Source organism: Macaca nemestrina, chromosome 12 (assembly GCF_043159975.1).
Source record: "Macaca nemestrina isolate mMacNem1 chromosome 12, mMacNem.hap1, whole genome shotgun sequence".
Lineage (NCBI taxonomy): Eukaryota > Metazoa > Chordata > Mammalia > Primates > Cercopithecidae > Macaca > Macaca nemestrina.
The window spans coordinates 22,303,308-22,326,873 of record NC_092136.1 but is presented as its reverse complement, the minus strand read 5'-3'; the positions used below and the strand labels follow the sequence as shown (position 1 = coordinate 22,326,873).

At 39.4% G+C, this 23,566-nt stretch overlaps 1 protein-coding gene across 2 annotated transcripts in view; it reads left to right on the top strand.

The window, feature by feature from the left end:
- The first annotated feature begins 1,837 nt into the window (after positions 1 to 1,837).
- Positions 1,838 to 23,566, top strand: part of LOC105471605 (apoptosis inhibitor 5) — a 32,096-nt gene continuing 10,367 nt past the window's right edge. The window contains exons 1-11 of one of the 2 annotated variants that reach the window (XM_011724152.2): positions 1,838 to 2,067; positions 8,420 to 8,581; positions 10,167 to 10,260; positions 10,753 to 10,818; positions 11,327 to 11,478; positions 13,054 to 13,260; positions 16,121 to 16,225; positions 17,396 to 17,485; positions 18,299 to 18,480; positions 19,553 to 19,646; positions 20,099 to 20,155. In XM_011724152.2, the coding sequence (XP_011722454.1) occupies positions 1,999 to 2,067; positions 8,420 to 8,581; positions 10,167 to 10,260; positions 10,753 to 10,818; positions 11,327 to 11,478; positions 13,054 to 13,260; positions 16,121 to 16,225; positions 17,396 to 17,485; positions 18,299 to 18,480; positions 19,553 to 19,646; positions 20,099 to 20,155 (1,278 nt within the window). In that variant the 5' untranslated portion in view covers positions 1,838 to 1,998. The remainder of the gene's footprint in view (positions 2,068 to 8,419; positions 8,582 to 10,166; positions 10,261 to 10,752; positions 10,819 to 11,326; positions 11,479 to 13,053; positions 13,261 to 16,120; positions 16,226 to 17,395; positions 17,486 to 18,298; positions 18,481 to 19,552; positions 19,647 to 20,098; positions 20,156 to 23,566) is intronic. The other variant, XM_011724153.2, reaches the window with a different exon arrangement.

The window sequence follows — 23,566 nt, the reverse complement described above, 5'->3', positions numbered from 1 at the left end:
GTGCAGTACCACAGGCTCTCTCTGGTCTGATAGAGACCAGGTCTGTCCTGTGGCCACTCCAAGGGCCTTTAGAGGCCACTCCCAACGGTGACCCCATGAGGTGTTGATGTGCTGCTCGCAGTCACCACTCTCTTTCTGCCGCCATTGACTCTTGCCGTGTGGGCGTTCTTACTCTCAGGCAGAAGGACTCAAAATGAATCCAGAATCTCTTTCTCTTTTATAGGGCTCATCTCTGCTATAAGGGAATCACTCCCATCCCCTCGCTCCAGCAAAATCTGGGAACACAGTAGATCCCAACATGGCCACCTCCACTCTGCAGCCACGGGTAACCTGAGCTTATCAGGCATGTCCAGTCCTTTGTGTCTCTCAACCACCTGGGACCATATTTCAGGCTCCTCAAAATGGCCCCACGCTTGAGGGAAGGGGATAGAAATTGCCCTCAATGTACTCACAAGAACATCTTTCTCTAAAACATAAAAATAAAAAAATCTTATCACCAATTGCTCTCATTTCATTCCCTAATTCTTTTTCTGTTTCTCCATGAAAGTCCAAATTGTAATTTTTTTAACATTGAATTTTACACTTGATTTCTTATTTTTAGACAGGGGTCTTGTTATGTTGCCCAGGCTGGACTTGAACTCCTGGGCCCAAGTGATTCTCCTCACTTAGCTTCCCACATAGCTGGGACTGTTGGCTATCACACTCAGCTCTAATCCTTTTTAGGGTTGGAAATTTATCCTCAATCTAACTGAGAAGTACAAGAGCCAGTGAGTTCTTTTGTAATCATTTCCTGTGTATATTCTGTACAAGTGGATCTGGCTTTGAAATTTACAGTGTATTAGAGTTTGATGTTTCAATCTTGAAATTTTAACATCCTTTAACATCCTTTTACACATACACACATAACTTTGTTTTGTATGCTTTGTATGTTTTACCTAATGGGATCATCTTATACCTGCTTTTTAACTTTTTTTTCTTTTTCTGAGATAGAGTTTTGCTCTGTGGCCCAGGCTGGAGTGCAGTGGCATGATCTGGGCTCACTGCAACCTCTGCCTCCTAGGTTCAAATAATTCTCCTGCCTCAGTCTCCCAAGTAGCTGGGACTACAGGTGCGTGCCACCATGCCTGGCTAATTTTTGTATTTTTAGTAGACACCAGGTTTCACCATGTTGGCCAGGCTGATCTTGAACTCTTGACCTCAAGTGATCCACCCACCTCAGCCTTCCAAAGTGCTGGGATTACAGGTGCGAACCACAGCGCCCAGCTATATATAGACATGATAATTATATAATATATATATAAAATTTCATCTAAACTTGTATCTTAGAAATTCTTATCAGTAAGCGTACGTGATTTCATTTATTTATTACTCTCTTGGATACTATACATAATCAGGTGGCCCCAATTCTTTACACTGGCAGCAAAGATATATGCAAATTCTTCCAGCAGGCCGAATTTGACCCCACACTTGATTAGCGTGGTGGACACAGAGGGTTTTTAAATGGCATAGGAATGCTTTTTGCTTCCCACCAGACCCACTACCCTCTATTGCCACTGATTAATATTACCTTCCTTGAATCAGGAGGAAACCGTTTGTGACTTCTTATATGTAAGATCCTCTAAGGGCAGAAACGCGATTATCTTTGTATTAATCTCCCCGCCCACCCCCACCCCTCCCATCGAGAGCCTCCAGCCAGGTTCAAGCTTTCAAAAAGGCGTGAGATAATCCAATCATCCTTGCCGCTTTTTGCTCCTCCAAGCTCTAGAGGGCGACAAAAATCGCGGAGGCGCATTGGAGTCTACTGAAGGCCGCTCCCGACGTGCGCGTCTTTACGTAGACGTCGGGGGCGGAGCCGCGCTGTGAGCGGTGACTGGCGGCGGCACTGGCGGCAGCTGGAGGTGTAATAGTGCAGGTAGTGGGGTTGGAGAAGTTCCGAGGCGGCGGTGGCGCCGGTGAGGACTAGGATAGCGGAAGCGGGCCCTGGGCTTGTCGCTCACCATGCCGACGGTAGAGGAGCTTTACCGCAATTATGGCATCCTGGCCGATGCCACGGAGCAAGTGGGCCAGGTGAGTGAGTCCCCGGGCGGCCTGCAGGGCCCGGCGCTCCGCGGCCTTTCCAAAGCGCAGCCCGCCGCGCTCTCCCGGGCCGGGCGGGGGCTGCGGCTTCATCCTCCCGGGGGAGCTCCTAACCTCCCCAGGCCGTCTCGTCGGGGTGGGCCTCTCTGGGAGTGTAGACTCTGGCTTCACCAGGGAGACCGCGGTCCCCAGGGTTCCAGGCTTCCCTGCCTCCCTCGCCCAGCCTTTTCCCACCTTGGCGTAACCTAACTCAGCCTGTTCAGGCTCACGTTAATTCTCCTCCCGGGCTTTCCTCTACAGTATTCTCTTAAGCCTTTCTCCTTTCCCGTCCCCTTTTCTGAACAAGATTAGATCGGGAGTTTTCTTCAAGAGGTCAAGATGTGTTGTTTTTTTGTTTTTGTTTTTGTTTTTTTGGAGGCAAAATTCTGCTACTAGTTGAAGAAGAGTGTTTAGGAGACAGAAGTTTGTAAGAAACAGAAGAGGGACTGTTTGGTCCAGACTTTGATGAGGGCTCACGGTTTCATTTATTCAGTACATTTTTTGAGCGCCGAGCGCTGGAGATACAGATGGAAAGGTCCGCGCGCTCTCAGAATGTACAGTTAGGAGGGAGTGTAGTGAGTGATGAATAAGAAAGGCATTGTGAGGCCCGGCGCGGTGGCTCACGCCTGTAATCCCAGCACTTTGGGAGGCCCAGGCGGGTGGATCACGAGGTCAGGAGTTCGAGACCAGCCTGAGCAACATGGTGAAACCCCGTCTCTGCTAACAATACAAAAATTAGGCGGGCGTGGTGGTGCGCGCCTGTAATCCCAGCTACTCAGGAGGCGGAGGTGGGAGGATTGCTTGAACCTGGAAGGCGGAGGTTGCAGTGAGCCGAGATCGCTTCACTGCTCTCCAGCCTGGGCAACCGAGCGAGACCCCGTCAAAAAAAAAAAGGGTTTTTAAAAAATTATTATTTATTGTTTTTAATGAAACGTGTTTGAAGAAAATAAAACAGGGCTGGGCGAAGGAGTGTGTGAGAGTGCAGCTCTGAATGGAGTTCTCTGGAAGAGCGCTCTTGCCATGCTTGCCGCGGATACACAGTTTCTCAGCAGTGAATTATCCGTACGAGCCATTTGTTCCCTGTATGAGTTTTCAAGTAGCGGAGTACATTGAACTTGATAAGTGGCTGGGAAAAGAACCAGGAAGTCCTAGAGGCAACTTTGATAATTGTTTTAGAAATCCCACACCATAGCTTTTCAGTGCTTAGTTAGAACTTTGTGATTTTTCTGCTTACGCATCCCTTCTTGGAGAAAGTGGAAGATTCTAGTCTATTAACAGTCGTGGGAGTACCTTTCCCGTCCCCTTTTCTGAACATAATTCAAATAAGACCTTTCTGAGCTGAAAGAAAAAAAAAAAATTCATGTTGGAGCTTTATTGTAGCTTAATCTAGAATTGTGAATGTACCAGTTTGAAATAGCAGATGATTTTTTTTTTCCCTTCATTCCCTGTCAGTAGGGAATTTCACTATTATCAGTGAGAAATGTATACGGATATTCTGTTGTACATGTGGATAGAGTGTGTAGGTCGGTTGTGAAGGAGGAATATTCTCTTCATTAAGAAGATAAAAACTGCCGGGCATGGTGGCTCACTCCTGTAATCCCAGTTCTTTAAGAGGCCTGGGTGGGCAGATCACTTGAGGTCAGGAGTTCGAGACCAGCCTGGCAAACATGGTGAACTCCTATCTCTACTAAAAATACAAAAAATAGCCAGGCGTGGTGGCGTGCGCCCGAAGTCCCAGCTATTTGGGGTGGCTGAGGCAGGAGAATCACTTGAACCCAGGGGGCAGAGGTTCCTGTGAGCTGATACCAGGCCACTCCAGTTCAGCCTGGGCAGCAGAATGAGACTCCATCTCGAACAAAAAATTAAAAAAAAAAAAAAAAAGATAAAAACTATGTAGGATCAGTTTGAATTTGTTATTCCTAAAAAGAACTAGTAGTGAAGATATTCTCAATCGTATAATTTTTCTGGGACTTAGTTGGGTAACTTTGTAACAAATTGTTCTACCTGTGTTTGATTTTGTTGCACATCAGTAGAGGGGATAGGGTGAAAGCTAGAACTGTGGTTCTGTCAGGAATCTTTCTAAGAAGCCTTTGAAACCGTATAGATAATGCTGTCCCATTCCCCTACTTTAATTTTGAGATTTGCTTACATTTCCTTCTCATGTCATCTTTATAAAAACCAGATTGAATTGAGAGTTCTCCCCCAAGGAGTCAAAATGTCTTTCTTGCAGCAAAAATGTATTTGCAGCAAAAATGTATTCTTTATTTAGTAAGGGTACTTGAGACAAGTTTGTGAAAAAATGGAAAAGGATAACTTTGTCTACACTTTAATGAGAATTCATGCTTTATTCGGTAGGTTTCACCTACCATGTACCACACACCCGGCTGGACGCTGGAATTTAACACAGTTCCCTGTAGATTATGGGTCATCAATGCGTTCTGTATTGACAGCTGTCAAGCGACTATCTAAACTCTCTCTGCATAATGAGATGTAGTGATTAGCTCAGGCTGCTCAAACATTGTGAATTTTAGGAGAACCAAAGATAATGCCTACTAATTCTGCTCTGTTGGGTTATACTTCTCCCCTTTTAGATAAAATGCCTAAAATCACTTACTAAAAGACAGTAGGTTTTAGGATATTGCTTGTAATTTTAACTAACAAAGGCAAAAGCCAACTTAGTAGAGAGGATACCATTTCACTTGTTTTTAAGGAGAGAAAACCGTGTTCATGTTCCTGATGTAGCAAAGCCTGATTTTCAGGTCAACTTACGAGATTTATGATCAGTACTAAGTTTCCTGGCAAACAACGTGTCTGGATACTTCTGAGACTGCATTCGAGTTTGTCAGTCTTGACTTCCTTCTAACTTTTATTTTGATTATCAACCTTTACTAGAGAGGTAAGCACAACAGTTTTTCTGATTGCTGCCACTACAGACTAGTCCCTCCCCGTTATTGTCAATACTTCTTTCAGAGTAGTCCCTTCTAAATATGTAAGGGTTAAACACAAGCCCTCCGAGGTTTTATCAGCTAATTTCCCCAAAAGCAGATCAAATCCTTCTCTTTTTGAACCCCTTGGCACGATGTACTTATTAACAATACTTCAGACTTGTATTTTATTTTATTTCTTATTCCTGTACTTACATTATAACGTCTTAAGGGTTAAATCCATTGATTGATTGATTGATTCTCTTCTTGCACTGTACCTTGCCCTTCAGTAAGCATTTCTTTTTCATAGTTGAAGAAATGTGTTCAAAGAAGGAACAGAGAAACCATTTACAAAATACAAGAAAAACCATTTACACAGATTATCTCTAATGGATAAAGGGAACTTTATCATACACACATACGTACATCTTTGGGCATGTATATTCTAATAAGCAAACTGCAGATGACAAATTCTAAGTGCAGAATTATTTAATACCTCAAATCTTCCAGTCTTATTATCTTCTCATGTAACCCCCATGTTCTGCCTATGCATTCATCCTGCCTTTCCTCCACTCTGCCTCTGCCACTCCTTCAGGTCTCACTCTTGTGTGCTCCTTTACCTTTCTAATCTCCTTTTCCGCTGCTGTCTACCCAGGGCTCCTAACTAGCCATAACAGAGCAAGTTGTGGGCCCACTATTATTTTAAATTCTGTTTCAAATTATTATGAATTTACTTAAAATATACTTAATTTTATATGATGTATTCAAAATCTTAAAAGTTAAAAAATGTATCAGACACCTGTTAAAGGACCACAGCAGTCTGGCTGATTAGATGTCTGTAATGCTGAAACCCCGATTCCTCCTGTTCTGCCAATCATTGAGTACACTAGCTTTGCAGGGTTGGCATGTAGGCTTCTTGGACTTTTATTTCTTGAAATACCACTCTTGTAGTAGCATTTTTTGTATGATTAAGCTAAAACCACTGACTAACCAAGTTCATAATCCCTCGGAAATACACGGAAGTATTTATTTCGCTTCTCTGAGCCCTAGTTTCCTCATCTAGAAGATAGGAATAGTAGTAACACCTGTTGTGATATAGACAAGGAGTCACTCAGTCCCTGGTAGACTTTCAATAAGTATTGCTAATGATTCCTTTTTATTTGATTCCAGATTTAATATTTTTTTCTTGGCAAAAGGAAGTTTTGTTTTAAGCAGGTTTTTTTTTTCTTTTTCATTTAATTTTGGACAGCGTAAGGAGTTTCTTCAAATGGTTTTATAAGTAAGTTTGAGTTAAAGGGAATTAGATTTGTGATACCCTGCAAAAAGTAAGGATGTCAGAACAAACTTTGATTTTATGAAGCCTGCCTAGAAGTCTGAGGCAAACCACAGGAATGTAAAGTGGTAGAGAAGTCAGCATGATTTCTTTTTTTAATGTTTGCGGTGAAAAGTATGTCATACACCTTTCTTTATTTGAGACAGGGTCTTGCTCTGTCAGGCTAGAGTGCAGTGGCGCAGCCACGGCGTACCACAGCCTCTATCTCCTGGGCTCGAGTGATTCTCCTGCCTCAGCCTCTCGAGGAGCTAGGACTGCAAGCACACACCACCATGCCTGGCTAATTTTATATTTTTTGGAGAGACGGGGTCTTGATGTGTTTATAATACATTTTTCAGTGATGACTCCTGAAGACTGATACATCTGCATTTCATGAAGAAGCTAACCTTATTCACAGAAATTTCTGTTACTTGGGAGTTGTTCTGTAACTTTGCATCCTGCTTTATTTTTTCACTCAGCATTATCCACAAAAAGAATCATGTAAAATAAATCTGGGAATTCTATAGTTCATTGGATATTTATTGGTCATTCCCCACTAGATGGCGTGAAGTAAGCTCATGTGTCTGAAGCACTTAGAACACTCCTTATACATAATAAACACTATACTGTGTATACGTTTGGTCAAGATTATAATTTTTAAGTTTTTTTTTGCAGTTACTTTTATTAATATGTCCAAACAGAAGATATATGTGTAGTCTTTCTGTATTTGTTACTGTTATTGACCATCTTTATCAGCGTCATTTCATAAAACAACTGGTTTAGAGGCAAGCACTTGAGGAGGATTGGGAACTTATTGATTCCTCCCATTATGAGTATTTGAGGGAGAGCACTTGTGATTTTTTTTAAGGAAACAAATGAGCTTTGAGTGTATAGTTCCAATAAAATGTTTAAACATGTGACATTAGAGTCTGTCTTAATCCAAAATTGTCTGGCTCTATGGAATGGTCACGGCTTTCATATACTGCTATGAGGTAAAATTAAGCTGCACTTCCTAACATTGCTGGAATTGCTAAATTTCTGGAATGTATTCCCTTCATCCTCTTCGTGGTGCTAATTGGAAACAGGCAAATTTTTTTTTTAAGTAAATATGGTGCAGTTATTTGTGAAGTCTGTGGTATTCATTATGATTTATTTCCTTGTTTAAGATGGAGTCTCGCTCTGTCACCCAATCTGGAATGCCATGGTGCGATCTCAGCTCACTGCAACCTCTGCCTCCTGGGTTCAAGAAATTCTCCTGCCTCAGCCTCCTGAGTAGCTGGGATTAGAGATGTCTGCCACCACGCCCAGCTAATTTTTGTATTTTTAGAGAGTGGGGTTTCACCATATTTAGCAGGCTGGTCTGGAACTCCTGACCTCAAGTGATTGCCCACCTCGGCCTCCCAAAGTGCTGAGATTACAGGCGTGAGCCACCACACCTGACCATCATTACAATTTTTTTTTTTTTTGGAGACAGAGTCTCACTCTGTCGTCCAGGATGGAGTGCAGTAGTGCGATCTCGGCTCACTGCAACCTCCATTTCCCAGACTCAAGTAATTCTTCTGCCTCAGCCTCCCAAGTAGCTGGGATTACAGGCACGTGCCACCATGCCTGGCTAATTTTTGTGTTTCATAGAGACGGGGTTTAACCATGTTGACCACGCTGGTCTTGAACTCCTGACCTCAGGTGATCCACCCGCCTTGGCCTCCCAAAGTGCTGGGATTACAGGCGTGAGCCACCATGCCTGGCCCATTACAAATTTTTTAAGCATGACACAGTCACAAGGCTAGAGTCAGTAATCACTAGAATGAAGAAGCGTTGGTATATTAACAAACACACGTATGCTTTTTCCACTTTAAATTAGACTCGTCCATCTCCCCCAACTCAAAAGTTAACCAAAGGTGGAGGAAGAACAGAATTGGGAAGATAAGTGTCCCATTTAAGTAGTAAACCTCCGAAAATCAACCTTATTTCTTAGCCTGTGTAAAAATTTAAAGCACACGCTAACATGTTTTATGGTCTTTTACTTAGCTTCCCAACTTTCAAAATCATGTGTCTTTCTTTATTTCAGCATAAAGATGCCTATCAAGTGATACTGGATGGTGTGAAAGGTGGTACTAAGGAAAAACGATTAGCAGCTCAATTTATTCCAAAATTCTTTAAGCATTTTCCAGAATTGGCTGATTCTGCTATCAATGCACAGTTAGACCTCTGTGAGGATGAAGATGTATCTGTAAGTATATGAGTGACACTTTATAGCAGTCTTTCAGATGTTTCTGTGTGTGGCTAATACAATTGGAGTAGCCATCTGATATATCAGAGTACACAATAAAATACTACAGTATGGTCTGGCATGGCATCATACCCAGGCTTAAATTTACATATGATAAAATGTATTACCCTTTTTCACCACCTTTAAATTATGAAAAATGCATAGAATCTCAAAATACTTAGTTTTGCTTATTTGTCCACTGTTAAAAATGGATTGTGGCTCACATCTTGTTTCATAGATTGTTATTCATTGTGCATATGAAATTAGACTGTTTTTAATCAATTTGTGCTTACTTAGATATGTGTTATAAAATAAAATGTACTTTCACTACCCTTATATATTTTGCATGGCAGAAAAATGGTCTGAATGGTCTGTGTAATAAGTGAATAGGATTACTAGATTAAAAGAAATAGTTTTTGTTTTTTGGGTTTTTTTTTTTTTTTTTTTTTGAATAGAATTAACTGGTAATATTTCTGGCTGCTGACACAGGTTCCTAAGAATATTCAATTGTTAGCTCTTGTCTTTTCAGATGAAACAGCGAATTGCCAACATTTCATGCAGAATTTGCTGGATTTTTTTGTGTGTTTTTAATAGAGACAGGGTCTCACTCTGTTGCCTAGACTGGAGTGCAGTTGCACATCCATAGCTTACTGCAGCCTTGAACTCCTGGGTTCATGCATTTTTTCCACCTTAGCCTCCCAAGTAGCACAGGCTACCGTTCCCGGGTGATTTTTAATTTTTTTGTAGGGTCTTGCTATGTTGTCCAGGCTGGTCTCAAACTCCTGGCCTCAAGCTGTCCTCCCACCTTGGCCTTCTGAAGCATTGGGATTACAGGCGTGAGCCACCTCACCTGGCCTGCTGTACATTTTTTATGTAAAAATCGAATAAGCCAAGATCAGTATTTGGAATTAAACATGCAGGGTATAGCCACAAATGTTGTATTTAGTAGTCAATACTGAAAATTCTAAAGTAAACAGTTAACTAGGTATAACATTGCCACAGTAGCCATTTTTTTAAGGAATACTGTATTATAAGCCCATCGGTAGTAAAAACCTAACAGTTGCATATAATTAGCCTGTAAACAGTTGTTTATAATCTGAAGTCTCTCCTTCAGCCAGACATTGTTAACATCACTTTTTACATTTTTTTCTGTGTAACTTGAATATTAAATTGGAGCAAATTCTTTTTTTTTTTTTGAGACAGTCTCTCGCTCTGTTGGCCAGGCTGGTCTCAAACTCCTGATCTTGTGATCCGCCCGCCTCGGCCTCCCAAAGTATGAGAACAGCCTGGGCAACATAGGGAGACTCGCCTCTAAAATTAGCCAGGCGTGGAGGCTTGCGTCTCTACTTCCAGCTACTAAGGAGGCTGAGGCAAGAGGATCTTTTGAGCCTAGGTCAAAGCTACAGTGAGCCATGATTGCACCACTGCACTCCACCCTGGGCAACAGAGCAAGACCTTGTCTTTAAAAAAAAAAAAAAAAAAAAGCTGTGTGTGTTATTTTAAAGGTGATAGTATTTGGTTAATTTTTGTTTGAAATCATGCCCAGATTCGACGTCAAGCAATTAAAGAACTGCCTCAGTTTGCCACTGGAGAAAATCTTCCTCGAGTGGCAGATATATTAACGCAACTTTTGCAGACAGGTAAGGGATTTTATTACCGTTTTCTCTAAATATATATCTTCTTTCTGAAATATTGACTCTGTTTTTAGGTTTTGAATGGGGTGCAGGAGAGCTGGAGGTCCTACATCTGATAGAGATTAAATTTCCCACTTTCATTCAGTAAAGTGTAATGATTTCTGGTTATCTAATTCCTAGTATTGTTTTGTTTTTAATTCTGTTATTAAGGTGTAATGACTAGATTCTTTTGAGCATTTTGATGTATCATAATTTTCCCCCCAATTTCCTGTCATTTCATAATTGTAGCATCTTAATAAAAGTTTTTCAGGCATGCCAGATGGGGTTCTCTACCCTTATAAGGAACATGTTATCTTTTTGGTACTTGAGGAAATGGCTTAAGTTACAAGTTTCCTGTCAATGTAACCTTGAGAAACTATGTTGAATCAAGTTTGAAACTGAAGCAGATGATATTTTAAATTTGTTTTATATTCATTATGCCACTTTTTCTTTATCCAGATGACTCTGCAGAATTTAACCTAGTGAACAATGCCCTGTTAAGTATATTTAAAATGGATGCAAAAGGTAAGGCCAGTTCTTATTCTGAATTGTGTTTGATGTCTTACAGAATCACAAAGTTAGGTGTTACTCATTAAGAATAAACTCTAGGGTTTACCCAGAGTTCTATTTCATAAAAATTTTAAGTATTGTGAAAAAAGTCTCCTTAGGTCAAGATGTTTATGACTAGAAAAACCAGCAGAAATAACTGCAAAAACAGATCAAATTTTTCCATTAGAAATCTGTTGGAAGAACTCCCTTTGACACTTTAAAGAAATTCTTCCAAAATATTTGGTTTTTATTATTAGTAATGATAAAAAAGGAAAGTTATGCTCAAGCTGACTATGTCTTCATGAAGAAAGTGCTCTTATGATTCAGGCTGTAGAAATTTCAGACTACTTTTAACTAGTAATGAGGATGATATTTGGGAAGTTCATTAACTTATTTGATAAGAAATACTATAAATTGAGTTAAATGGGAAAACACCATTACACTATAGAATTGACTTGCTACAGGCAACTATTTTGTTTTGCAGGGACTTTAGGTGGGTTGTTCAGCCAAATACTTCAAGGAGAGGACATTGTTAGAGAACGAGCAATTAAATTCCTTTCTACGAAACTTAAGACTTTACCAGATGAAGTCTTAACAAAGGAAGTGGAAGAGCTTATACTAACTGAATCCAAAAAGGTGAACTTTGGTCTTCATTTGGTGGAAATTCTCTAAAGCAAAAGAACATACTTGACTTTGGCAGTATTCCTCAATGTTATGTGTGGCTTGTGTATAAAATGGTATATCATATATCCCATTAGAACCACCATAGAACTTCCGAGTTTTTCTTAGATTGTATTTAGCACTTTTGTCAGTGGTAATGATGAATCAATTTGGTAATTTAAAGGAATCTGATTACATTTAAACTTTTTGTGGTAGTGTCCTTAAAATGTGTGCAACCTCTGCAAATCACCTCCTTCAGGAAACTTTCTCTAAGTCCTACCCCTCCCTTCCATTTTAGGATACTCTCTCATAGTATACTGAATTATTTCAAAATGAAACATATTATCACATCAAAATGACCTCTTTTCACCTTAGCCCTTGACACTATCCGCTCTTCAAGGGTGAAACCATGCTTGTCTTTGCTCCCAGCATCTAGCATAGTTGTAGACGCTAGGATTGGCAAGGTGTGTCACAACTAACTTTTCACTCATCTTAATGTGCCAAAGTTTGGAAATAGTTTCCTTCTTTTTTTGAGACGGAGTCTCGCTCTGTCACCCAGGCTGGAGTGCAGTGGTGCGATCTTGGCTCACTACAAGCTCCACCTCCCAGGTTCACGCCATTCTCCTGCCTCAGCCTCCCGAGCATCTGGAACTATAGGCGCCTGCCACCACGCCTGGTTAATTTTTTGTATTTTTAGTAGAGACGGGGTTTCACCATGTTAGCCAGAATGGTCTCGATCTCCTGACCTCATGATCCTCCCGCCTCGGCCTTCCAGAGTGCTGGGATTACAGGCTTGAGCAATATGTTCAAGAAGATTCAGTGTTTTCTCTAAAGAATGTGATCACTCTTATGGTTCAGGCTATAGAAATTTCAGACTACTACTACCCACTTCCTTATTGATAAGATTATTTTTCAGTGAGAAAGAGATAGATCTTTAGCTGGGAGTATCAGACTATTTTACCTATGCCCCAGCTAGTAATCTGGTAGAGCATGTCGTGATTGTGAGCTCCTTTGGTCCATGAATAGAAAAATTTAGACCCACTGATATGGAAGATTTAACATGAGACTTGCAAGGTGTCCTATTTTGTGTACAACAATTACCATATTAATATGAATTAGACTGCTTTTAAATATAGGAAACAATCTGATTCAACAGTTTACTACAGAATTTTTCCAGCCATTTTTTAAAGTCACTCCCCTGAATAGCCAATTTAAGAATTAAAAAAATTTTTTTCTTCTTAACTGCTCTTCCATGAAATTTTAATGCCACATATATACTGTATATCTGTTTACGGTTCTATATGTATATCTGTGCTTTGTACATAAAAATGTAACATTTTCTAAGAACCAATTTTTGCCCCTTTGGAGAATGCCTGGTTTACTCTGAAGTTCAATTGACTGAAGCTAGAAGTTGCCTTTTCCTCAGTATTTCGGAAGCATTAATATCAAACTGACTTTAGTAACTGAAATAAATTAGCTATTTTCTTTCAATGTTGATCTGTCCCATTCAAATGATGAGTATACTGTTATTCTGAATTGTCTCTTTTCCAGGTCCTAGAAGATGTGACTGGTGAAGAATTTGTTCTATTTATGAAGATACTGTCTGGGTTAAAAAGCTTACAGACAGTGAGTGGAAGACAGCAACTTGTAGAGTTGGTGGCTGAACAGGCCGACCTAGAACAGACCTTCAATCCCTCGGATCCTGACTGTGTGGACAGGCTCTTACAGTGCACTCGGCAGGCAGTACCCCTCTTCTCTGTGAGCTCTTTATTTTTACACACCTGGTATTTGGATTACTGTATTAGCTGTATATATTTCCATAAATACTCACTTTAACATTCCCCTTAAACCTTTCCAGTAGTGTCCCTTATCTGAAATGCTTGCTTGGAACCAGAAGTGTTTTCAGATTTTTGAATATTTGCATTGTGCCTGGTTGAGCATCCCTAATTCAAAAATCCAAAAACCTGAAATGTTTCAATGAGCATTTCCTTTGAGCATGACGTTTGAGCATCATATTGGTGCTCAAAAAGTTTTGGATTTTGAAGCATTTCAGATTTGGGATTTTCAGATGAGGGATGCTTGGTCTGTGTTTATAAAGGCCACAGTGGAATTGGTGAGAACCCAAAGCAGCAAGAAACTTTTTTGAAAGAATTTTTTTTTTTCTTTGAGACAGTCTTGCCCTGTCACCTATGCTGAAGTGCAGTGGCATGATCTTGGCTTACTGCAGCTTCCACCTGCCAGGCTCAAGCCTTCCATCTCAGCTTCCCAAGCAGTGGCTTCCACAAGCATGGACTATCACGCTTGGCTAATTTTTGTATTTTTTGTAGAGCCAGGGCTTCCCCGTATTGCCCAGGCTGGTCTTGAACTCTTGAGCTTAACCAATCTGCCCACCTTGGCCTCCCAAAGTGCTGGGATTACAGGTGTGAGCCACCACGACTGGCCAATAAAAATTTTTAGTCTTCCTAAAGACTTTTTTTAAAAGTCATGAGAATTTTGTATTCTGTCTCAGGCTTTGTGTTTCCTCTGGCCATGCATCTTCTGGGATGTGTATACATTCATTTGAAAAACACAATTTAAAGGAACTATCCTAGATCAGGCGTGGTGGCCTGTGCCTATAATCCCAGTCCCAGCACTTTGTGAGCCAAGGTGGGAGAACGCTTGAGGCTGAGTTCAAGACCAGCCTGGGCAACATAGCAAGACCTTGTCTCTACAAAGAAAATTAAATAATAGAACTATCCCTTTTCAGAAATGTGCAGTCTGAAAATCCAACACAAAGGTTCTCACAATGAATTTATTTATTTATTTATTTATTTATTTGAGACAGAGGCTCACTTTGTCCCCCAGGCTGGAGTACAGTGGCGTGATCTTGGCTCACTGCAACCTCCACCTCCCAGGTTCAAGCAATTTTCATGCCTCAGCTTCCCAGGTAGCTGGGATTACAGGCACACACCACCATGCCCAGCTGATTTTTTTGTATTTTTAGTAGGGATGGGGTTTCGCCATGTTGTCCAGGCTGGTCTCGAACTCCTGAGCTCAGGCAGTCCGTCCGCCTCAGCCTCCCAAAGTGCTAGGATTGTGAGCCACCATGCCTGGCCATGTCCCAAATTTGACCTGAGAATCAAGGAAGAGATCAAAATGTATAAATGTCCCAATGCTCCAGATGACTTTGCAGTAAAGTATATAAGGGATCTTCAGAAAGTTCCTGGAAAATGCATATTATGAAAAAAAACCTATGCATGGATTTCAAAACATTTTTCACCAAAATAAACTTGTATTTATAACATGTCTGAACAGGATATAGTTTGGGGAACTAAGAAGGGTAAGACATCAGTTTGAAAAACGAGCACCTGTCAGAGCAACATGAATTCTGCTAAAGTTGAAGCAAGAACAAATGTCAATTTTATGGTGAAGCGTGGTGGAAGAATGGTGAAATCATTGATGCTTTATGAAAAGTTTATGGAGACAATGTCCCCAAAGAAATCAACAGTTTACAAATGGATCACTCATTTTTAGAAAGGACAAGACAACGTCGAAGCCCATCGCAGCAGATCAATTTGCAAGGAAAAATTTAACTTGTTTATGCCCTAAATGAAAAGGACTGACGATTAATAGCAGAAACAACAGGCAACATCATAGACATCTCAGTTGGTTCAGCTTACACAATTCTGACTGAAAAATTAAAGTTTAATAAACTTCCTACTCGATGAGTGTCAAAACCACCGCGCTCAGATTAGCTGCAGACAAGAACAGAGCTTTCAATGGAAATTGTAAACAAGTGGGATCAAGATCCTGAAGCATGTCTTTGAAGAATGGGAACAGGAGTTGAAACATGGCTTTCGCAGTGCAATTCTGAAGATAAAGCACAGTCAAAGCAATGGCTACCAGGAGGTGAAAATGGCCCAGTCCAAGCAAAAAGAGACCAGTTAAGAGGAAGGGTTATGGCAGCAGTTTTTTGGGATGCGGAAGACATTTTGGTAGTTGACATTCTGGAGGGCTAAAGAATAATGTCTGCTTTTTATGAGCTTGTTTGGAGAAAGTTGGCCAAAGATTGAACAGGAGAACGCCTGGGAAAGCTTCACCAGAGTCCTCCACCACCATAGTGCTCCTGTTCATTCCTCTTTATCAAACAGGGACAATTTTTTAAGAGTTTTGATGAGGAATCATTAGGCATCCACCTTAAAGTCCTTATTTGGGCCCTTCTGATTTCTTTTTGTTGCCTAATCTTAAAAACATCGTTAAAGGGCACCCACATTTCTTTGGTTAATAGTATAAAAAGACTGCATTGACATGGTTAAGTTCCCAGGACCCTCAGTTCTCTGGGATGACTGCTATCATTGCCTCCAAAAGTGTCTTGACCTTGATGGAGCTTATGTTGATAAATAAAGTTTATATTTTTTATTCTTTGTCTTTTAATTACATTTTTCCATGAACTTACTGAAGCCCCTTCGTAGATCACCTATTGAGGTTATATCCAGGACATGCTGGGGTGTGCACTATATTGTATTTATAGTCAGAATACTTGATGCTGTAGCACTCAGCATTTATTGAATGAAATTCTCCTATAATATTTGAGCAAATATTTGTTTTTTGACAATGCATTTTCTTTGATTTCTTACAGAAAAATGTCCATTCCACAAGGTTTGTGACATATTTCTGTGAGCAGGTTCTCCCTAACCTCGGTACCTTGACTACCCCAGTGGAAGGTCTTGATATACAGTTGGAGGTAAGCAAAAATGTCAGCTTTAGCACTGATAAGGCATTCTTATATTTTAACAAAAATGTAAACCACTAACTTATATCTGATTTCTAAGGGAGCAATTTAAATGTCTGGTAATGGCCAGCCAGCAATCTCCCTAGACCAGAATTAATTGCATTAGGACTGCTTCATGGATTCAATTAAGGTTCGCTGAGTGGGAAAGCACTGCCTGTAGTTTTTATAGTCGGTCTCTACCTTTGTAGCCATAATATTTTTAAATAAGGTGTTTAATTCATCCATTTCTATCCATAACTGATAGAGCCAATTTTAAACTGGATTAACACAAAATATCCTTTATTCCTTCTTCTCCAATAGAATTCACTACCCCTCCCACCTTTGTATCTCAACTGTAATGTATATAAACATTTTTTCACAGCATCTGTAATACTTTACATTTGTTTATAATCTCTCTCTACGTTTAACCTGATTCACCTCTGTATCCCCAGAATCTGGCACAAAACTTGATTTTGAATCAAGCACCCATTAGTGATTATTGAATTGGACTGAAATATGGAAATGCGTGTGCCATTTCCCTCGTAGGTCTTTGGGATAGAGAAGAATATCACTGTGCACTGGCAAGGTAGTTTGCTTCAAATGTGCTGGGCTAGGCCTATCAGACTGGGATTGGGAAATGCAGGAAAGAACCTTAAGAATAGTGGTCATTACCAATATTTTAAGTATCCAGAGACTAAATTTAATAGGAAATGAGGCCCACCTTAACCAGGAGTAATTAGTTCTTAGCTGTTGAGAGTTCTTACTAGTGTGTTTTTTTAGTTAATATATTTATCATTTTTGCCTTGCAATTAGCACTATCATTAACCTGTAGCAGAAAGTGTCATATGGATTATTTTCCATACTTCTTCTCACAGATATATTGGAAATCATGAGATCTGGGTTTTAGGGTCTGCCCAGCCACTTACTCCCTGTGACTTTGTCGAGCCACATAATCTCTGACCTTTACTTTCCTTCACAGTAAAATCTTGGGCTGCATCTCTAAGGTTTTCTTCCATTTCAAACGTTATAACGATTCTGTAAAAGCATAATTGAAAATAAGTCTTAAATCGTTATCTAGAATTACTCTTACTTTACAACCCTTGCTTATTCATAAAAATAGTAATAGTGAATTGTGTGTTTTAGGTATTGAAATTGTTGGCGGAGATGAGTTCATTTTGTGGTGACATGGAAAAACTAGAAACAAATTTAAGGAAACTATTTGATAAGTTATTGGTAAGAACTTTTTCCTTTCCTTATGGGATAGTTAGTATATAGCTCAAAGTCTAATTTAGTATAATTTCTAGATTACAAGAACCAGTTTTTGAAATTTCAGTTAAACAGTAATCCTAACAAGTATTGTTAGCTTCTTAGGCCACATGTTGTTGTCTACTTTGTTTTAATCTTGGTGTTTCTTATAATTAGGGAGAAAATAGGCTGTCTGATAAAATCATTAGCAGCATCACTGAGTGATTTTCTTATTTGATGTATTTGTATAATTAACACAGTGATAAGCATTAGGTCCTTAGCATGAATTGAGTCATCAACATCTGGTGCTCATCCAGATGTAACTTACTGGGTTGTTACAGCACTGATACTGAATGCCATTGGCAGCACTTTGCTTGTAATGAGTCAGTACTTAATATGGACTAATGTTCAGAAAAGATATTTGTAGTAAGCATAGTATAGTCGTTAAGAGCATCAACATTTGATGTTAAACTTAGATTGAATTCTGGCTCTTTAGTTTATTAACTTTGTTACCATAGGAAGGTTACTCTCTCAGGGCATCGGTGCCTTTGTCTGTAAGTGCCTAATAAATATTAGCTACATTAATTTTCATTATTAATAATAGCAGCTGTAACAGGTTAATATGGAGCATTGACAGGCTAGAGCATTGATCCAGTAAGTAAAAAAGAAATCCAAGTGTCTGGTTTTGGTAGTTTTTAATGCTCCATGTCTTAAAAACATGCACTATAATTCCCTGAATATCTGTTTATAATTCGAATATGTAGAGCAGATTGCAAACATCTGTATATTTTTCTCTCTTAGGAATACATGCCCCTCCCTCCAGAAGAAGCAGAAAATGGAGAGAATGCTGGTAATGAAGAACCCAAGCTACAGTTCAGTTATGTGGAATGTTTGTTGTACAGTTTTCACCAGTTGGGCCGAAAACTTCCAGATTTCTTAACAGCCAAACTGAATGCAGAAAAGCTCAAAGATTTCAAAATCAGGTGATATATGATTGAGGTGGCTCAATCCTTGGCAAAGGTGGTAGCTATCTTGAAGTTCCTTGGGTTTTGCTTTTGTTCTATGAGAGCTTTCTCCGTATCCTGCCTTACCCCAGTGGTACAGAATGGAGGGTTCAGATTACATGTTTGTCAACATGTGACAGAAGTGAGCCAGGCACGGTGGCTCACGTCTGTAGTCTCAGCATTTTGGGAGGCCAAGTCAGGAGGGTTGCTTGACGCCAGGAGTTTGAGACCAGCTGGGCAACATAGTAAGATCCTATCTCTATAAAAAATAACTTTAAAAAATTAGCAGAGCATGGTGACACACCAGTAGTCCCAGCTACTTGCAACACTGAGATGGGAGGCTCACTTGAGCCCAGGAGCTCGAGGTTACGGTGAGCTGCAGTCATGCCTCTGCACTCCTGTCTGGGCGATGAAATCATGTCTCTAAAAAAAGGAACAGTAAAAGCAAACTTGAAAAAAAAAAAAAAAAAAGACAGAAATGACTTAACAAATCCATGGGGGAATAAAGGACTCTAGCTCTTCCTACTTGTTTTATGATCTTGAGCAGGTATCCTAACATCTCTTATTCTCCCCAAATTTTTCTCAGTTGTTAAATGATAATAGTACCTACCTCATAGAGTTGTGGGAATTTAATAAGACAGTGAATGTACAGCTTTTAGCACAGTGCCTGGCAAGTAGTAGGTATTAGTAAACTGTAGCTACGGTTATTAATAATATGTTAGTGTTACTGGAGAAGCAGCCCTGGAGAAGTCAATATAAGTAGTTTTCACAAAGACACCGCTTATTGAATTGTTCCATTAACAAATTCACATCTTAAATTTTGAAATGCTTGAGCCATTGTGTTACCTGTTACTATCCTCTACCATGTGGTAAGGCGGAAGTTTGATACTTGATGAAGCTCTTGATCAGAAGCAACTTAAAATTTTGTTCTTTAATTTATTGGTCATGTAGCCATTTCTGCACTTAGGATCATTTTGCTATAGTATAAGATTGAGTTTAAAAACAAAATTGAAGTGATGAATTGCTAATTAACAAATACGTTTTCATTTAGGCTGCAGTACTTTGCACGGGGCCTGCAAGTTTATATCAGACAACTTCGCTTAGCTCTCCAGGGTAAAACGGGTGAGGCCTTAAAAACAGAAGAGGTAAGAATACTGGCTCACATTTCATAAACTCCTAGCTCCATACCAAACTATATAGACTTGTGTTGGGAGTTTTTCATTTTCCCTTATCTCACGTAATTTAACAGTCTTCATCCCAGTCCTAATGAAATATTTTTAGATTTTCATTGTGTTCCTATAACTTAACCTGATTTATTTTAAAACAACTTCTATTTGTATGTGACCTTACTCATTTTTTAGGTACATTCTAACCTGTCAAGGGAACACAGATTATTTACTTTCTTTGCCACATCTAGATTTGTTTAGAGTCAAGCAATAGGAATACACATTATCTATAGATTTAAACCAAGGAATTATGTAAAGACCGTACAAGTGATTCTGATAGAGAAGTGTAATTACTCTAGTTCTGTGTCAGAATGGATTACGCCTCATAGAAATTATTGGCAGTTTGTCTTAATTTTCCTTTCCCTTTGCAGAACAAGATTAAAGTCGTTGCATTGAAAATAACAAACAATATCAATGTTTTAATCAAGGTAAGTCTGTAATACCAAGTGACATTTCTGCAGTTACCACAAAATCATACATTTATTTATTTTAAAGTTTTATATAAGATACTTCCAACAAAGGGAGGCTTGCAAACTTCTATCTCAAAGCATTGAAACAGATAGATACAGTCTAAGAAATTTCAGTGACTTAAGTTCTAGTGGTCTTAATGCTATTGGGTTCTTTTGAGTGGCCAGTAAATCCCTGTTTTGCTTACTCTTAAGAATGGACATGTAGTGTGTAGCACAATGAAATGTTTTCCTGTGTTTGTTTTTTTATAAACTTGACTACGTAATAAATTGAGAGCTTTCTGTACTGTAGGCTAGGGTATACCTTTCCATTAAGCCATAATTACTTTTCGATTCTCTTTACCCTTCCCAAGTATCTGCTAGCCTAAATAAAATAATAACCTGAGAGAACCAGAAAAAATCATAAGGTAGCCATCACTTATATCATACAATACAATTACAGCTTAATTGTATTGTGCCAGATGGGAAAAAGAAACAGTATTTGTAACACCTACAGCACGTAACCTGCCAGTAACAAAAATTGGGACTAGTATGCCTTAAAGCTAATGTAAAAATGATATGGAATAATTATAGTTGACCCTTGAATAATGAAGGGCTGAGGGATACCGACCCCATGCATACCTTTTGACTCCCCAAAACTTAACCACTGGCTGGTACAATGGTAGTGGGTTATCAGAACTTACTAACATTATCATCACCAAAATTGGTTTACAACCCCCACCCCACTGCTAAATTTGACTGGCTTTATAAAAAATCATTTAAAAAAACTAATAGCTTTCTGTGGACAAGAAGCCTTACCAATAACATAGTTAATTAACACATTTTGTATATGTAGTATATACTGTATTACAATAAAGCTGCAGGAAAAAAAGTTGTATTATAAAGAAGAGAAGATAAGTGGAAGTGTATTATCACAAAGGTCTTCATCCTTGTTATCTTCACATTTAGTAGGTGGAGAAAGAGGAGGGGTTGGTCTTGTCTCGGGGTACCAGGCAAAAGAGGTAGAAGGAGAGGCAGGCACACTAGGTGTAACTTTTATTGGAAAGAATCTGCGTATGAATGAGACCATGTAGTTCAAATTCAAGTTGTGCAAGGGTCAATTGCAGTTTGTGTCAGGAGAGAGAGGGAAGCATTTGAGAAAAAGCAGCTCTGATTAGATGTTGAGGAAGGAGTATCATAGTGCCAAGTAGAAAAGTGAAAAGGCATTAAACACAGAAGAGGTAAGAATATTATACTAATCTCCTAAGGAAATGTTTCCAGTAGCTGCCATTTATTACAAATCTTAAATATAAGGAATTATTTTGCATAGTAAATTCATATATAAAAATGTGAGATTTGACTGTATTTGAACCGCTGATAAAAGTCTATGTTGAAGATACAATGTGTTAAGAACATTTTAAACTTAGCAAATGCTTATTACCTGCATGCAGATGAGAAAATGTTCTTTTCAGGAATCTGTAAGTTATCTAAAGGAAGGTATGGGGAAGAGAGATGAATAGGGTCCGCAACCTGTGTGTAGAGTGCTCTGTGAATATAGGAATAAAGTCATTTTCTCCTGCTGTACTCACAATGCACTTCTAACACCAGATGGGTGGAGGTTATTCCCCATACATCAAGTAAGTAAATAGTTCTGCAGTGGATACTAGCTGTGTGTCCTCCAATTCAGTCCTGACACTATCTACCTAGAGGTAGCATCAGATTCCACATGTTGAGGGCCCAGTCCCACAAGACCACTTCTGATGACAGTTGCAAGCTACAAGTTGTTTTACCCATGCTTCTGATTGGCTGGCTATAAATGGGGGTTCCCACAATTTAACCAAACTTAAGCTGCTAGAGCAGCTTACAGAACTCAGGGGAACACTTACTTACATTTACTGGTTTATTATAAAGGATACATATGAACAGCCAGATGAAGATACACATAGGGAGAGGTCTTGAAGGGTCCTGAGTGCAGGAGTTTCCATCCCCATGGAGTTGGGGCGTACTGCTGTCCCAGCACATGGATGTGTTCTTGTTCATATTCCGTCCTGGAACACCCAACCCCCCTCACTCTCATACACACACACACATACACACACACACACAGTCCTTTTCTGTTTTTATGGAAGCTCCATTACATAGGCATGATTGATTAAATCATTGGCCATCAGTGATAGATAGACCTTTATTGGTGTTAAATCAGCCCCTCTCTCCTCCCTGGAGGTGGAGCTGGACTGAGTTCCAACCCTGAAAGTATGTGGTAGGTTCCCCAGGCAGTCACCTCCCCCATCCTGTGGTTATCTAGGGACTTTTCAAAAATCACCTTATTAATATAAACTCAGGTGTGATTGAAAGATGCTTGTTAAAAATAAAAGATTGTCTTTCACCTTTATTGCTCTGGAGCTTTTCAGGAAACAGTAACAAAGGGCCAAATGTTTTAGCAAAAGATAATCATATTGCTCTAGTCACTTAGGAAATTTCAAGAATTATTGGAGCTATAAGCCAGGAATCATGGACAGAAACCAAAATGCAGTCAATACAGTCCTTCTGTATCCAAGGGGGATTGGTTGCAGGCCCCCCTGGATACCAAAACCCTCAGATTAACCCTTATTAAATGGCATAGTATTTGCATATAACCTACACAAACCGTCCCCTATACTTTAAAGCATCTCTAGATTACTTATCATACTTAGCAACCTAAAATAATTAAAAGTCCCAGGGTCCAATCAAAAGAGTTTATTCAGGTACGAAGTATGAGATTGGCCATCTGCGAGCAGAATTACATCAAAGAATGCTGGTCAGTGCTCCTGGCATGGAGAAAAATGAGGATTGTTTATATGGGCAAAAACTGATACAGGCATAAACTGAGGTGCTAAAAAGAATGACATTTTCCATACAAAGGCTAACAGATAGATATATGATTGGCTACTATTGATTACACTCTAAAGGGATTAACATTTTATTGTAAAGAGGTAATAGTCACAGTGGTCTCTATCTCCCTCATTTAGTCTAGGTTTAAGTAAAGAGTAGACTCTGGTTCATGCAATCTCAACACAGGTCAGGAAGGCAACGGTCATGCATCAGAGAAGAAAACAGCCATGTTATGAGTCAGTTTCCAAGAGTTAACTTCTCCCCTTGGTGTAATACATTTGGGAGAACCTTAAATTTTATTTTTACATACCTAATACAGTACCTACACATCACTTCATTCTCAAAGATTCAGCATAGTAAATTCAAGTTTTGCTTTTTTATAATTTTATGCAATTTTTTAATGAGTATTTTCCATCCACAGTTGCTTGAATCCACAGATGCAGGAACCATGGACACAGTGGGCAAACTGTATATATCACATAATATCACAGGTGCCTTACCTGAAAATCTTGAAATGTTTTT